Source organism: Chaetodon trifascialis, chromosome 14 (genome assembly GCF_039877785.1).
Source record: "Chaetodon trifascialis isolate fChaTrf1 chromosome 14, fChaTrf1.hap1, whole genome shotgun sequence".
Taxonomy (NCBI): domain Eukaryota; kingdom Metazoa; phylum Chordata; class Actinopteri; order Chaetodontiformes; family Chaetodontidae; genus Chaetodon; species Chaetodon trifascialis.
In genome coordinates this window covers 6472516-6489720 of record NC_092069.1, presented here as the reverse complement: position 1 = coordinate 6489720, position 17205 = coordinate 6472516, and the positions used below count along the sequence as shown (strand labels likewise).

Here is a 17205-nt window from a genome sequence, read left to right as displayed (position 1 = left end):
GCATGGTAACTAAGAGTGAAAACACACAATACAAGCTATATGTATGATCCATTGTTTCAGAATATTTATTTTTCATGTGCAACTCTGCTCCAAATAGAAAATATACAGGCAAGTTATTTTTTATCACAAAAGCACCAAAATATGTCAAGCACAGAAGTGTCAGTTTACACAAAGAGCCCTGCACCACAAATACTCCTTTCACTTTGTTTTATGAGTGTTCCATGGCAATGAAAAACTGCAGTACATTTGTGTATTGTATGGCAAAAATTCTGTACAGTGAAATACTTCTTTAACTGGTTACAGATCTGAACTCAAAATCTAATGGTTTCAAAACTTAGTGCATTGAAAATAGTCTTTAATGGCCAGGACTTTGGTCCAAGATTTGCCAAGTGTGCAAAGCACTGAAGCGGTCGAATCACCCCAACAGTTTTCCCTCACCCCCTAAAACACTTGCACCTGTCACAAATAAAACAATAATTACCAATAAATGCTGTGCAATCCAGTTGTTCAAATATTTCAGGTATCAAAGGAAAGGATTGTAGTAATTCACTGTGATGTAACACTGCCGTCGGCCAGTTGGCTCAGGCTTTATTTTGGTCTTTTCTCTGTGTAACAGTGCTGCAATCAGAGGGGCAACAACAATGATCTTATTGTATAAGAGATTAGTTGGTGTGTTATGGTTGTGGATGGAGGCTTTGTGTTCTACCAAGAACACAACAGTGACCAAGAAACGCTCTCACAGCAGTAAATACACAACAAGGATGTGGTACAACACTGTCCCCACCAGAAACATTCATTATGAAAGTAAACTTTCAACACGTTTAACAATTCTTCATATACATTTTTTTTAGAAGTTTTCATCTCCATCTAGTCTATAACTTCCCTAATTATCTTACATAGTTTGAGTCTTCACTCAATGGCTTAACTGTTAGGAGGAAATCTGACATTTCTAACAAATAAAAAGGTATATGTAAACATTTACACCAGTCATACCTGACTTTACTGTAAGAAGTAATAACAGACAGTGTGGTGAATGCAGAATGCAGGTTTACAATGCAAAATAGTCATGCTAATAGTACACTGCATGAGAAGGCAATACCATGCAGACATCTACCAAATCATTTTCACTGACATATTAAGAATTTTGACAGAGTACAGACGACTTCGGCTGGTCAAAAAAAAAACTGATTACACTGCTTGTCCTGAACATGTCTTCTGACCTCATCATCGATGTTCTTAATACTGGTGTTGGCCCTCAATCAGGCTCACTTTGTCTGAAAGTTCATCAAGTGAACAGACAGTCAAGGAAATAGAATTTCAAAAGTGTAGTTGCAATGTTTGCCAGGTCATCACGACACTGGCCGCTTGTAAAAATGCACCGTGGCAAATCAACGAACATTAGATTCAGATTCAACTTCCTGTAATTAAAGGTACAAATAAGACAAAATAAATTATAGCAGCCATCCGAGCTACTGAAAAAAACCTTTTTAGAGCCACAAATGTAAAGCAGACATTTCTTGCCAGTATTGTTCCCCTTGTGTTTCACTGTTCCTGCAGAGCCACGCTCCACTACCTCCCATTCTGTTCTCGGCCCCTGTCAGACATCATCTCCTCTCCACCTCTCCTTCGTTCCCCAGTACCTTACAATAAACCTTTAGAACTTCACCTCACCTGAGTGTCTGTGTCCTGCACTTAGAGTCTACCTTACAACAACATCATAACACACATAATAATCACAATGTTTAAGTCTTACATCAAATTCAAACTGGATCCTTCTGAGCCTTCTCAGCAAAAAGGATATGTTTTCTGCTCAGCTCCTGAATGGTTGACTGCACTTTTTTCTGGAACACAATCTGCGCTTCACACATGCAGGCATCTTGAGTTATTTCACTTCTCATTTCCTCTGAAAGAATGAGAAAAACATGTGAAGTCAAAGCATGAATGGCGTTTCACTGTGTTTAGGATAGCCTCTTTGAAATACTTGTTTGTAATACTACATATACGTTTGGCTGCTTTGTAGAAAAAAACAGCACAACCCATCTTATGCTCCTCTTTGTGAATCGATGGCTAAAACATTTTGAAACACCCAGTCAATGTCAGTGTTCAATGTGAGACATTTTGGAGCTGAAAAGAATCAGACAAAAGTGAGGTGTTTTTAAATCACAACATTAGCACAATGGATATTGATTTGACCAATGTAGCAGAGATCAGGTATAATCATGATTTTCCTTTGTGAGTGAGATTAGAAAATCTGTTAATTATATCGCTTCAACTAGTTAATCACAAACTGTGAGGGCCTTGTTACTGCGGTCAGGTGTGCAAACATAACTTTAGAGAGGACACATTGTTTGAGCAACATACCTACATATACATACAATACCAATTCACTGAAAAAGAAAAAACAGAAAGATAACAAGCAAACCATTATCAATTACAACCATTATTTTCAGTCCTTAAGCTAGATCAAACTTGGTGGGCTCAGGCCACACTTCCACTGCTTTAGCACTCTGTCATTCCTTAAGCAGCAGCGCAGCACATGTTTATGTCCTATAAACTGTGCTGTAAATGGATGGATCAGTGGAAGTATTATCACTGGACACAGTAGCTTTGGTTGCAGCCAACTGCAGACTTCTCCACAACTAAAGAATGCAAAAAGACAGACATGAAAGGTATGATAATGACTAAAATTGAAGTTAATACATTGTTCAACCCTAAATCTCTAGACACAGGACAAGCAAAGCATCTTATCAGTGCCACAGGCGTGACCAAATTCTCGGGGTGACAATCTTTAAACTTCATTCTGTTTCAGACAAGCTACACCCTCAAGGTGAATTTGTGGTTCTCTATTGAAATGTTCCTTAACATGGATGCACAGTTTCTACATACAGTAAAGGGTCTAGCTGAAGCTAATGTGAACATCTTCAAAAAAGTGAAATGTAATGCCTTCACAACAAATGAGAAATGTTCTGCTCTCTGTGGAGATTCTCAGTCATCCAGGTCATGGCTATCTAAGGAGGGTTTGAATCAAGGGAAACTGGGCTCAACTATAAATCAGTTCTTACATTCTTACAGGTGTCTCTGATTGTTTTGGGAGCACAGCCCAACATATGAATGATTTGGGACAACGTAGACTCTTCATTTTGTTAATGGCAAACCCTAACCCTAACCTGATAAGGTACAGAATCAACTGAGCCGTGTGAATCATGGCACACTCAGGGGAGCGGGCCATCACACTGACATTGCCCATGTAGAATGTTGGCATCGTTCAAAGGAAGAAGCAGTTTCTCTACATGTGCACAGTCATGTTGCACCAAGCCTGGCACAGCCATGCCACAACCTAAGACTGTAACAAAAACTCAGGTAAGTAGATTATCCACTGACCTGGTAAGATATATAATAAATTCCTGGTGTTGCCTTTTGAGCCAGAGCATCAATATTGTCTTCTATTGTCTAGTTTGATCTTGTCGGCATGAAGACATACGACCATTGTAATAAAACCATGCACTCTGGCCTATCTGGACTGTCCATGTCGTCAGTTATAGCAAGATGAATTCCAGAGCATGTGGTGGAGATGATGCGGCCATAAGACCAGGGTAAGCAAGGTACCATCATATGGAGTCAGTGAATGGAGGTGACATTGTCACTGACTGGTATTCTTCCTCTGTAGGTCTAGATTTGTGTTTTCAGATGCAGAAGACGAGTGAATGCAGAGTGGCGTCACAGTGTCCTCATTTACAGTCAGACCAGCTTTCATACAAAAGGTGAAGCTAAATCCTGATTTGCAGACCACACAAATGCAAATTTCAGTACTGCTCTGCATAGGAAAATGACCAGGCCTATGGACTCTTTAAGGGGCAAAGCCTGGGTAATATATGAGATGAAATCTATATTGGATTGAGGATTAATAGTAAGATAAAACAGATAATATTTAGAAAACTGGCATCTCACCTTAAATCATCTTAGTTTAGGATGGTTTGAGAATGGCTCTTGTGAAGTCAAGCACATGGTCCAACCTTTTCTTTGAAAAAGCCTCTTCAAATATCATAGGGAAAGAGTATTCAAGGAGCCCCAGGCCAGCTGTCGAAACTTCAACCCCTGACCAGCTGGACTCAATAAAACCATGTACATGTACAGTATGCCGCACCTATCAGTAGGTCAGTGCTAGTCCTGAGGCTTGAAGTGATTCAAAATATGGACAATCTCTTGATACTCTCAATACACAGACACAAATAAAATCCAGATCCTTACGTGAGCATGTCTTCTGGTCTGCATTCAACACATATCCCACTCGACACTGGCAGCTGTATGAGTCACCATTGTTGATACAAATATGCTGGCAGTCATTTCCCTGAGCACATGCATCTGAACCTGGAGAGAGATGATACAAATGCCAAAGCAGCTCTTGGTGCACAAGTCTTTGGAGGTACTATAAAGAAACACAACACATGCAGATACTGCTCCAATGTTAAGGAAGAACTTTCTTACGTGAGCAGGTTTTCTGATCCATGTTCAGCATGTATCCCACTCGACACTTGCAGATGTAAGAGTTCCCATTGTTGGCACAAATGTGCTGGCAGTCATGTCCCTGGGCACATGCATCTAAACCTGAACCTGAAAAGAAAAGCTCACACCAGTGTGCATGAGCACTTAAAATAAAGGACAATCACATAAAACTGAGACACAAAACACTTCCAGGTTCTTACGTGAGCATGTTTTCTTGTCTGGATTCAAAATGTATCCCACTTGACACCTGCAGATGTATGAGTCATCACTGTTTATACAAATGTGCTGGCAATCATGTCCAAGAGCACATGGATCAGCACCTGAAAAGAGACATGTCCACATGTGATGTGACATCTCATGACATCATTCAAGCAGGGATTGGACTATTGGAGCCTCTGACTGAGCCTCTAACTATCTGTATCCCAAGTGTCAGGCTGACACAGATATCCCTGGCACAGGTATCCAATACAGATACAGGTAACTGACTTCTGATTACCTCTGTCAATGAACACTTGTGGAGAGTTTAATGGCCACCAATGTCTGTATAATTTATCTAAATGACGACTATGTCAACCATACCAGATGTATCAGCCGCAGTGACCCAATTTGCTGCCTGTTTAAACTATAGAACTAATGACAATCCTCAACTATTAAAAACAACCTACAAAAGCTGATATGTCTTTCATCAGTACTTGCTGTCCAAGTGAACCATAGGGCTGTATTGAGAAAGACCAAGACCATGCACCTACTTAGAAAGACTTAATCTGGAGGGAACATGTTGTACCATGGCATGTGCTTGAAACTCAGACTTTCAGTCTTACGTGAGCATGTCTTCTGGTCTGCATTCAACACATATCCCTCATGACACACACAAAGGTGAGAATCACCATTTCTGACACATATATGCTGGCACTGATGTCCCAGGGCACATGTATCCAAACCTAGTGAAAAGAGACACTTCCACAGTTAACATCCATACTGAACATTTGTTTTCTGCTGACGTATTTTATTTGTTTTCCACCAAAATAATGCACTATCCACTCATAGTGACTATAGCGTTATTAATTTTTTATGACTATGTTCAAGCATTGACAGCACTTGGTTAATGTAAGGGAAAGATCATGGTCTGTATTAATATAGAAGAAGTCAGAAGCAATCATGAACTTCCTCTAACCTTAACCAAAGTGCTTTAGTGTCACAGTTCTGCACTTGACATGCTCTCTATCCACCCCAAGAATCCAGTGTTGTGCATAAAATGTTGCGCTTCATTCATGCAAACATTGATTAAAAACATAATCCAGGCAGCGATAACATTTGTCAGCACAAAGTAATTATGAATGTAAATGAGTTGAATATAAATGAAATTTCTAGAGGACAAGGTTGGATGAGTAGGTACTCCATACCTCTATGTGTATATCAGCTCCAGTTTAACAACTTACTGCACATTTGAAACACATTAACTATTAACTGTGCATTACAGTGCCTCCTGATGCACTTGCTGCATTGACTTCAGTTGGTAATACTGCATTATTTTCATGTTTACTTTTGTTGCATTTCATCAAGTATATCTATTATTAGACTTTGGTGGAACACCTGACTCTTTGAATAAGAGCATGCATACAAGTGTGTTAAAAACAAAGCAAAAAAGATTTAAATTATGGTTCTTACGTGAACATGTTTTCTGGTCTGCATTCAACACATATCCCTCATGACACACGCAAAGGTAAGAATCACCATTATTGGCACAAATATGTTGGCAGTCATGTCCCTGGGCACATGCATCTGAACCTGAAAAGAGACACTTCCACAGCTAAAGTCCACAACTAACATCCTCGGTGAAGATTATGATTGGCCAAAATGTAATAAAATGTATAAAGGTCCCTCTTTCTGCATTAAATCAAGTACATACAATAATAACGATAAAGACTGTACAAGTAGGTAACCGCAGACAGTGTAGTCGGACATGCATATCGAATCTAATGATAAAGCCCAAACTCTTACGTGAGCAGGTTTTCTGGTCTGCATTCAACATGTATCCCTCTTGACATTTGCAGATGTACGAGTCATCATTGCTGACACAAATATGTTGGCAGTCATGTCCCTGAGCACATGTATCTGAACCTGAAGAGACAATCACACTGGTAACTGACTGCACCAATGGAGTTACAGTTGAAGTCATGACCATGTGCTTCGTACCCCAGGATGTATCAGTCCCAGTTTCCCAACTTCCAGCTCATTCGAAATGAATTCAAATCTAACTTTTTCATAATTTAGAACAACCAACAAGAGCTGATGTATGTATGTCCATGACACAATGCTTCACCAACTGTTGCTATCCAAGTTAAGCATTTGGAGCAGCAAACACCAATACTTTGAGCATTTTTAATGCTCCAGAGTAAAAGGTCTCTGATATTTACTCAATTGAATAACAGACTTTGAGGGAGGCACAAGACACTGCACCCTAACATGCATACAAGATAATCTATATCGGTAAAATTCAAGTTCTTACGTGTGCATGTTCTCTGGTCTGCATTCAAGATATATCCCTCATGGCACTTACAAAGGTATGAATCAGCATTTGTGACACAAACATGTTGGCATTCATGTCCTTGGTCACATGTATCCAAACCTGAAAAGAGACACTTCCACAGTTGCACCATCAGGATAGACCAGTATTTATTTAAAAATATATATACCATGGCCTCATCTTTAAACCTCTTTCTGCCTTTATCCAAACACATGCATTTTAATTTTTTAAATTAACAATGAGACTGCACTAGGGTATGTGCATCGTAGGGCCCAAGTTCTTACGTGAGCATGTTTTTAGGTCTGCCTCTAACTTATATCCCACTCGACACTTGCAGATGTACGAGTCACCACTGCTTTCACAAAAGTGCTGGCAATCATGTCCATGGGTACATGGATCAGAACCTGAAAAGAGACATGTCCACATGTAACTGACACCTCATCACATCAGTCAAGGACTGCCTAGATTGTTGGAGCCTCTGACTGGCAGTTGTTCCTTTTACTACTGTTAACTGTGGTCTCATGGTCCATTCCTCTTTCTGTGTCAACTGCAACTGTAACTGACTGTGTGAAAATGCTACAAGGAAGGTGCAATATTTGTCACAAGAGGCATGAAGACAGTCTGTCTGATCAAAGCACCTCAACAATTCTTGGCCACTCACAATTACAGTATGTCTTTATGCAGAAAAACCCACAAATCCAAATTACAGTGTGCCTGTCCAACAGCAAAGGCCTGGTGGTTTCTCTATTTAATCAAACACTAAATTGTTGTAAACCATATCAAACCTCACAAGGCACATGACAAAAACATACTATCCAAATGTACTGAAATGATAATGAGTGCTATGCTCTCTGGTCAGCACTCAACATGTATCTCAAATATTGCTTGCAGATCTAAGTGGTAAAACACAATACGCTGGCAGTCATGTCCTTGGACAGGTGTCCAAATCTGCATAACACTGACTATAGCTAAGTTCAACACCCATTTGTGGTACACTACTCAGGATAACCCCAAACCAATAGTAGCAAGAGCTGATCTGTGTCTGTTTTCAGAATAACCCAAATCCAAGTAGAAACCACTAAGCCAGCGTGGAAGTACATTATGGTCACTTCAACCGTTCCAAAAGACTATTTCTGCAGATTTTGTTTCATCAAAAAAAGAAAAAAAAAATATGCCGCGATACAAGCATGAAGTCTACCTGAAAATTCCATGTTCGTAGATGAGCATGTTTTCTGGTCTGCATTCAACACATATCCCACTCGACATTTGCAGATGTAAGAATCATCAGTGCTGACACAAAAATGCTGGCAGTCATGCCCCTGGGAACATGAATCCAAACCTGAAAAGAAGAAGCTCCCTTATCGAACATGAAGCCCTTATTGTGGAACTTATGGTAGTGCCTCACCAGCTCCTGCTTTGGACAGTAAATGGAGGATAAATGTCAGTCATTCAAAACACAGGAACCAATCAAAAGACATACAATAAACCTACTGTATGAAAAAAGAACATGTTTTTTGGTCTGCATTCAACAGATATCCCTGAGACACAAATATGTTGCCAGTCATGTCCATGTTTCTGATCCTGAAAAGAAACATCTAACCAACTAAGTCTAACCACATAAGACAAGAAGCCGAGAATCATTTCTGTTTCAAACATGAGCACATCACCTTTTAAATGGGTTTGAAGTGAGGCTTGACTATTCAACTTCAACTGCAAATCTGTGATGAACATATGGGGCTTGTCCCAGTGTCCTCCATAACACCCTAATAAGTCTTCACTGACCACTCGATATGTTGGACCAAGCGGTTGTGGTACAGAACTGGAGTTGTTGCCTTCGTAGGTATGTGCTTTAGACAACAACATACATGGCTTAGTTTGGCTCTAAAGTACATAACTGAAAGTTGGCAGCAAGCAGTAAACCCAGATCCAGACTCCAAACACCCAAGGGCCATTGGGATACAACAATACTGTAACTCTAGCCGACTTACTCTACAATCATAGTTAAGCCTGTGACTTAGAGACAGGATCTATAGCACTGTACTTGTCCTTTTTCCATATGCATGGGAGGTGGCAGCTTGGTCCAGGGCCAGTTTAGAAACTTTTGAATGGGGGGCCAAAACTAGGGGACAGACTCAGACAAGTGGGGCACATTTGCGAAAATGTGGTCAGATTCATATTTAAAGAACTAGTTCTTTGCAATAATAAACTGTACTAATAGCTATCAAAACGTACTTGTACTCAGTGTTAAAAATGAATGCCAAATAGACGGCTTTCAAGGTAATGGGGGAGTGAGGGCAGGGGTATTCAGTTCTCTACAACCAGCCACTAGATGGCACTAGATCATACAGACTGGAGCTTTAAATATTCTAACAATAATAAATAGCTGCAATTAGTAACTCCAAAATAGCCAAGACTGTCACAAATAGACATAGGTCTACTCATATCTCTTTGCGGTCATTTTGGTCTATTTGTAAAGTTTTTAATCTCTTTATGATCATTTTTCTGTATCATTTGTGGTCATTCAGTGTCTCTTTGTAGTTGTTCAGCATCGTTTTGTGTTCATTTTGTGTGCCTCTGTGGTTGTAATCTTTCTGTTTAGCATACACATTGGGTTGCTTTGTTTCTTTCAGTGGTTATTTTGCATCTCTTTCTAATATTTTCTCTTTTTGGTTGTTATGCATCTCTTTGTGGTCCTTAACCCAAATTTTGCATCTCTGGTCATATTGCATCTCTTTGTAGTCATATTGCTTTTGCTTTGTGGTCGTTCAGTGTCTCCATTAGATATTTTGCATGATTCTGTGGTCTTTTTGTGATTGTTTGGCATCTTTTTGTGGTTGTTTGATTGACTTTCTTACAGCAAATATTCACAGACACTTCATACAGAGGTTGTGATACTTACAAGCCAAGTACCTGTCACCTTCTTACTCTGGAATCTGGAATCTGATTGGCCAGCCCTAGACAACTAGGATTGGTCCCAAACTGTCCTAGATGGGCATCCGTCCCAGTCTTCTGAAGTCTTGCCCTGTTCTAATGTATTTATGACAACCAGCCTATTTATCTCAAAAGCTAGAAATAAAATCTGTAGAGAAATGATCTTACATGAACATATTTTCTGGTCTGCATTCAACACGTATTCCACTCAACACTCGCAGGTGTATGAGTCACCATTGTTGATACAAATACGGTGGCAGTCATGTCCCTGGGCACATGCATCTGAACCTGAAAAGAGACACTCCCACATCTGACTGACAGTTTTGGGTTCAGTTGAGAGTCAGGGCTTTCAGAAACTGACTCCAAGTCAAGTTCTGGAGTTCTAATGCTATCCTTTTTTGGCAAGATTTACATTTTTATACTCTGTTTATAATGTATATCATCTACTATAGTTGATTTTATTTTGGATCTATTTGTTCTACTTATTCTGTTTTCTACCTCTCCTTTTTATTCTACTGTGGTAACAGGCAAATTTCACTGCGGTGGGATCAATAAAGCCTTATTTTATCTTATCTTAAATGTATCTTTTCTGTGATATTGAATATAGAATATCTTTGGGAAGTGTGTGCCATACTGAATCTAGTCGAGTTATGGCTTCAACAAGAAGAAGAATGTTTGATGTGACTTGCCGCAGTTTGGCACAAAGGGCTTTTAAAGTACCTCCATTTCCTCCATCAGCTGTCTGTCACAGCCACTGCTGCAGCTCCAGCTCCTGACCATGTTTTCAGAACTCCACCACCTGTCCCTTTCACCTAACAAAATATCTTCATCTCTTTCCACGACCCCCCCAACCTCCCCACAGCCCTCAGGGGAGGCTTGCCTCACAGCTTGAAAACATCAGAGGGTCCACAAAATCCTCAGTTAAGGAGGATTTTGTGGACCCTCTGAGTCATTACTTTTAGAATGTGTGCCCCTCAGCACTCCAGGCGTTCATCATGTCCTGCTCATTTAATTTGTGCTAAACAGTCTCTGCCCTAATCTATTTATGGAAACCCAAAACATTAATAACAAGAGATGGCATGCAGTGTGCCCACAGCACAAAATGCCTAGTTAACTGATGTCCAAAGGGGCCTTCAAAAGCTTAGGAACTTGGAATTCCAAGGCTCTGTCAAAGTTCTTACATTAAACATTTCAAAAGTTAACATTCTTCAACTTTAGTAAAGCTTTTCCCATCCAATCCCAAACCAGTGTCTGAGCAAGATTCAATCAAAATATAACTTTTCTCCATGTTCCACCTTTCTCAGCAGCAGTGTTCAGAAGGAGATTCATGCAGAAACACGTGGGATTTCGTGACACTGAGACACTGAACAAAAACATCAAGACAAAGATACTGTAAAGATTCTCACGTGAGCATGTTTTCTTGTCCGGGTTCAGGACATAGCCTGCGCGACAGTCGCAGTTGTATGAGTTGCCACTGTTGACACAAATGTGCTGGCAATTGTGTCCCTGAGCACATGCATCCAAACCTGAAAAGAAACACTCTGTCTGATTGGCATACGCCTTGTGAAATCAATCACTTTGGGTTAATGTTCTGTTAGTAAGATGTAAGTATATCTTCAGTAACTGCGGAATTTGTAATTCTACAGAGCCATAAGCAGATTAGTTAACTTGATCTCTGTGCTTCAGCTGTAGTGATGTCATAGTAAATTCATTGTGTCGTTTCAAATCCTGTGTTATCTGTGAAGGAAGAGACATAGTCATTTGAAGACACCTGAATAACTATCCATCCTAATTTTCCAACACAATAGTCCATGCAGTTCAGACCATGTAAACACAAAATTCACAATCGTTGCATGTCTTTGGTCATGACGTCATTGTGGTGGATGGACAGAGGTTGCTCACTGTGAAACACAGAGGTTGGTTGAACTCACTCCTCAGGTTCAAGCTGTCACTCAAAAACAAGTTTTGAATTTGTGTGACTGGAAGTGAGTCAGAATTTTAAGCACAGTGTACAATAAGTTCCACACCAGGGAGAAACTTGCATGAGTAGCATGGTTAACCTTAGCAGTGACCTTGCTAGTTTGGGTGATATCAAAAGTTGAAAAGAGAAATGAGGCGACATTTTTAAATCGATTTTCACTTGTGGACACATACTCAAGGGCACTGAGCTGTTGAGAGGTCAGGGTTAGAGATGTTTTGAATGAAACATTTCTGTGTTATCTGGCTATAAGTCTTATATTACCTTACAATGGCGTTTTGCATTCCCCCTGAAGACCATAGCTGTAGCTGCATGCTTGGCAGTGGGTTGAGCTACAGTTGCAGCTGTGGCTGGGCCTGCGTTGCCAGGGCTATAGCAGGAGAATTAACGAACATGTTTTTGGATGGCAGGGAAAATGGAAGCACCTGGAGGAACATGCAGACTTCACAAACCCGGCACTGGTCAGGAGCTTCTTGCTGTGCTAACCACTGAGCCACTGTGCTGCCAGATGTTGCTACTCTGCTAACTTGCTACTCATGCTATGCCTCCTCAGTAAACACAGCATTACTGATATGGTTATGGTCTCAGCTGCACTGTTGCCAGCTTTTGCCTCATTTGTTAACATTAGCAGAGATATAATTGTAAAGCAGACGCTTACGATGTGATCCACATGTTTCATCAGATATGAGAGATGTGTTACTAAATCTACCACAGGAGTTCAGCTTCACCACAACGCTCAGCCAGCCTTTTTCTTCAGAGCAGACGGAATGCAAAACACATTGAGAGATGTGCAACATATTGCAATGCACTGCAAAACAACTGGGAATGAACGCAAAGTTTTTTCCAAGTAAAATGCATAACTTTTTGTGAGGAAATGCAAACGCAGTTCAGAAAAAAATGCCACTGTTTGACAATTACGCCGTTATTCTGAAGCTCTCCTAGTTCTTATTTTCCAAGTTCTGATATCACCCAAATGAATCATGGCAATGAGCAGTTGCATTCCTGTAGCCTATAAGCATTACGTAAACATGTAAAAATGTGAAGGTTCTTACTCTTTAAGCGATTTGTTACTGTGGAACAGTTTGACATTTTTTGGTCCCTGGAATCATGTCATCACTGTGAGATTGCAGAGGCACCAGAAAGTCACTGCACTCATCCAAGAAATAGTCTCTAAATAGCTGTAGGCCCCTGTGAAACCACAACTTGTTTTTGCAAGTTAGTTTTTTGTAAAACTTTTAAAATTACATACAGCAAATAATAATTAAGCTTTAGAGGTGCTAGAAGGCACCATTTTCACCTGACAGAGCTAGGCTAACTGTTTCCCTCCATTTCCATTACTTATGCTAAGCTAAGTTAAGCAGCGCATATGTAAACAGAAAGATATGAGAGTGGTATAAATCTTCTCACCTCTCTGTAAGAAAGTGAGCAAGTGTATTTCCCAAAATGTCAACCTATTCATTTAAAAAGGTCTGTTGTCTTTTTATTAGAATTAGAATGTTTATGTTTATGAAATTCATGCATTCACAGACCAATTTAAGCAACTGTAAAATATCAGTGGCAAAACGAGTGGCTGTTAATGTTCTGTCAGTGATGGTAAAAGCCCAAATTGTGGACCTGGGCATCTTAGCGCGTCTTCAGGTAACTGAGCAGGGCATACGGCATAAAGCACAGCACGGGGTGCAAAGAGCAGTGTGCTCCCTGTGAAAAGTAAAGGCAGCATCATATTAGGATTCAACCATTTTAAAGTGTTCAAGGTTGCAGAATTTGCTCTGGATTGGCAAATCAACCAGTGAGGTTTGTCCTCTTACAGTTGGTTAGTGCATTACTGAATGTTTATCCTTTAACTTACTGTCACCATCTGCATGGCAACAGTTAATAAAGACCTTTCTGAGGGGAATCCAAACACAACAAGTGCGGTAAATCACCAGTTACCTTGCCCTTGTTCTTCAGATGGAAAGAAGAGGACCGATAACTTTAGAATGGAGAATCCCTCTATGGTGCTGCCCATATGATCACAGGTGAAATTGAAAGGACGGGCCTGACATACCATTGTTTCCTTTATCATCACTTTCATTATTTATTCCGTCTTTTCTGCCATCTAGGCCTAGTCCATAATCATCAATTCCACCGTCTAATGGAATAGCCGCACTCCCATTATCATCATCCTTACCACACAAGGTTTCCCTAAATTTGGAAGTCAGCTTCTCTATGACACCATAGGTCTCCACATAGAAGACATGGTCATCATGTGGGTGGCTGGCCATGAGGCGGAGGGACATCATGTCAGCTCTGTCCACTCCCACTGCGTAGATCTCGATCCCAGATGCCCGAGCTATTGCCGATACATCCTCTACCTTATCCTGGGGCCTCCCATCTGTCACTATGATGGCTACTTTGGCAATATTCACAGAGCTAGCTCGGGCCCCTGCCTCCGCGGTGAAAGCTTTCTCCATGGCAGTCTTGATGGCCATGCCCGTCATGGTGCCTGAAGCGAGGGGCTCAACACGAGCCAGTGCCTGCTTCAGGGACGACTTGTCAAAATACGTCTTCAGTAGAAACTCAATCTGCACTGTGCTGGCATAATTGACGAGGCCGACTCGTGTGGCGTCTGAGCCGATCTCCAAGCTGTCCACCATGTCCTGCAGGAACTCCTTGGCCTTCTCGAACTCAGCAGGGCGCACACTGCGGGAGCTGTCTATGATGAAGACCAAATCTATGGGACGATTTCTGCAGTTGGACCTTGTGGCTGTAAAAAAAAAAAGAGTACGTTCTGTGCTCAGAGATATTTTTAAATCAAGTGAAAAGCAAAAAAGCTCTATCAGATGCTAATAGTGCTCATAAAATTTGAGTTAGGAGTTATGACACTTTTAAATTTGCTACAAAAGACCGTCCACAACTCCACATCACTCTTTTGAGAGCTACATGAAAACATGTTAGTTATGGCTGAAGTGAAGTACCTGTGACAGCTCTGATAGATGCAGGAGAGCCAATCAAATCTCGAGCAGGCTGCCAAGACACAAATGGTGCACCTTTGTTTTGCAGCTTTGAGAGTGGCTGGCTCTCCTTTGGCAGCTGGTGATGGGAGGGCTGATAGCGATGAAACCTGGAATTAGTGCCACCAGCTTTGCCAAGGGAGATGGAAAATACAGAAGGGATAGCATTAGAGCAATGGTTATTTTGGTTTAACCCAAGCAAAATGAGACATGCAGGCATGATTATTAGCTTAGCAACACATTTTCAACGTGAGGATCACAGAAGGGAAAGGAGTATGTGTTGCTGAAGATATACAGTGTACCCAATGTATGCTGGAAAGCCTGGTCAAAACTAATAGCATGTAACTAAATGGAATGTAATATAGGCATGAGTATAGAACGAAATTGATAGTAATATTTGAATTATGACTGGAGAATATTGAAGTTAATTTGAACTTAATATTAGTTTGCGCCTCTCAGTCACACTGCAAGTTAATCATCTGATTTTCTGAATAAGAAATACCAAGCCATGTTTGAAAAACCCAGAAGGTCGTTTAACAACTCTTCCTGCTGCTCTGAAAGTATTTCCACAATCCTGAAAGAGTATAATTGTCTGTATGAGAAAATATTCAATATTGCACCTTGTTTTTTAATCAGAACAAAGCCAGAAAGGTCATATCTCCTCAGTCAATTTGTAAATGAACCAAATGTAACATTTTACTACCACTTATCTTATGTTGGTGCATATAGACATTCCTTTCCAATATTTTATATTTTCACACAAAATGACAACAACACATTCATATTTTTCTTGTGTATGCCAAAAAGGACAAGGGCACGATATCATATCCATTTATATAGATGGGGAAAATAATAGCAATTTGGGAAATGGGATAGTCATCTATTCATCTTGTGGATATAATAGAGTCTGAGGGTTCTGCAAACACCTCCAGAACAACAGAAAGTGACACGAGGGCCACATCGCGGCCACAAAACCATAAGGATGCCTGGCATCATAATCTTAAATACAATTCATGTAAAGATGCTTCAGATCGCAGTGATACTAGCTGCATTCAGACATGTTGCGCCATAATCCACTAATGTGTCCAAACTATGACAGACGCATGGAAAACAAAATGACGTTAGAGGGTTAGTGCGCGCGTCCACAGAATCAGCAACAGGTGAAGGGCTGCTGTCAGCGAGCTTACAGCAGAACAAACCAACCTCCACTGACAGCTCTCCGTCTCCCCTGCGTCAGGTGGTTGTTGGCACCTTGTTGGACACCCTGCTGCTGCGGTGCGCCTCGGGGTGTGTAATCGCCCTGCTGGACCTCTTGGAGGGTATCAGCCATTGGTACATCGTCAGAGGTTTGTTCAATTGGTGTGGCATCTTCAAAGCGCTGATAGACCCTTGGAGGGACTTGCGGGGACACTCGTGGGACAAAAGGACTTGAGTGAATCTTCCGGCTGTATGACCCAAACTGTGAGGAGGTTCCCAGAGCTCCCGGTGCCAGGATGCCAATGAAACAGAGCAGTGCCCTCACTAGTGGAGTCATGTTGCCTGCGCACACTTGTTTTCCGCCCGCCCTCCGGTCCTCCACCACTGACTATTTATATGATGCCGTCCACGGCCCACAAGGCGTGGGGAACCAGAGGTCCAATCCAGAGACACGTGGAGGAGGTGAGGGAAGGAGCGCACAAGTGAGGGTGGTGTCAAAGCAGCAGCACGGGCTGCTCCTTCTCTAGGTCTGGAGTATAATTGACTTCATTTATCCTGCATTTCAAGGACTTCATTACATCCAGTCATTTTTATCATTATATTTTACAGCATGTATGTAGTTCATTTTTATTTAACAAACAATATAATAAGTCTATATGGCTGTTAGGAGACTGTAGAAGTAAAAGTAATAGACAACTGTACATCACTGATCAGAGACACTGATCAATGGTGAAATGTAACTATTTACTCAATTACTGTACTTAAATACTGCTTTAAGGTAGGCCAATTGTAGTTTACTTGAGTATTTCCATTTTGTCCTCCACAACATATTTTCCAGCTATAGTTATCAGTCAGTTGCAAGATCAAGATCTTTCATTTAAAAACATAGAATCATCTGATAAGCATTGATTTGAATCAAACTACCAAGATAGAATCAAGTTAAGTAACTAAAATTAGATCCACCTCAGCCTCAATATTTAAATGCTGCTTACACCTTAAATGATTAGTCATAATAATCCAGTAATGTAACACAACATTCTGATTACTTTTACTTTTGATTCTTGCTTCTTCTTTTA

General features: G+C 40.7%; 1 protein-coding gene across 5 annotated transcripts; it reads right to left on the bottom strand.

Annotated features, from left to right (window-relative positions):
* Positions 1-39: 39 nt before the first annotated feature.
* On the bottom strand, positions 40-16584 carry LOC139342086 (matrilin-3-like). Of its 5 annotated transcripts, XM_070978972.1 has the most exons (10): positions 16136-16488; positions 14897-15061; positions 13987-14685; positions 11368-11487; positions 8229-8369; positions 4704-4823; positions 4486-4611; positions 4249-4368; positions 1802-1903; positions 40-1289 (listed from the first exon to the last, which is right to left on the bottom strand). In XM_070978972.1, the coding sequence occupies exons 1-10, from the start codon at positions 16464-16466 to the stop codon at positions 1237-1239; spliced, it is 1977 nt and encodes a 658-aa protein (XP_070835073.1). In that variant the 5' UTR covers positions 16467-16488; the 3' UTR covers positions 40-1236. The 5 variants fall into 5 exon arrangements, with proteins under 5 accessions (XP_070835073.1, XP_070835074.1, XP_070835075.1 ...); XM_070978973.1 differs by lacking the exon at positions 8229-8369 and having other exon boundaries at positions 16136-16513; XM_070978974.1 differs by lacking the exons at positions 8229-8369; positions 14897-15061 and having other exon boundaries at positions 16136-16584.
* Positions 16585-17205: the final 621 nt, after the last annotated feature.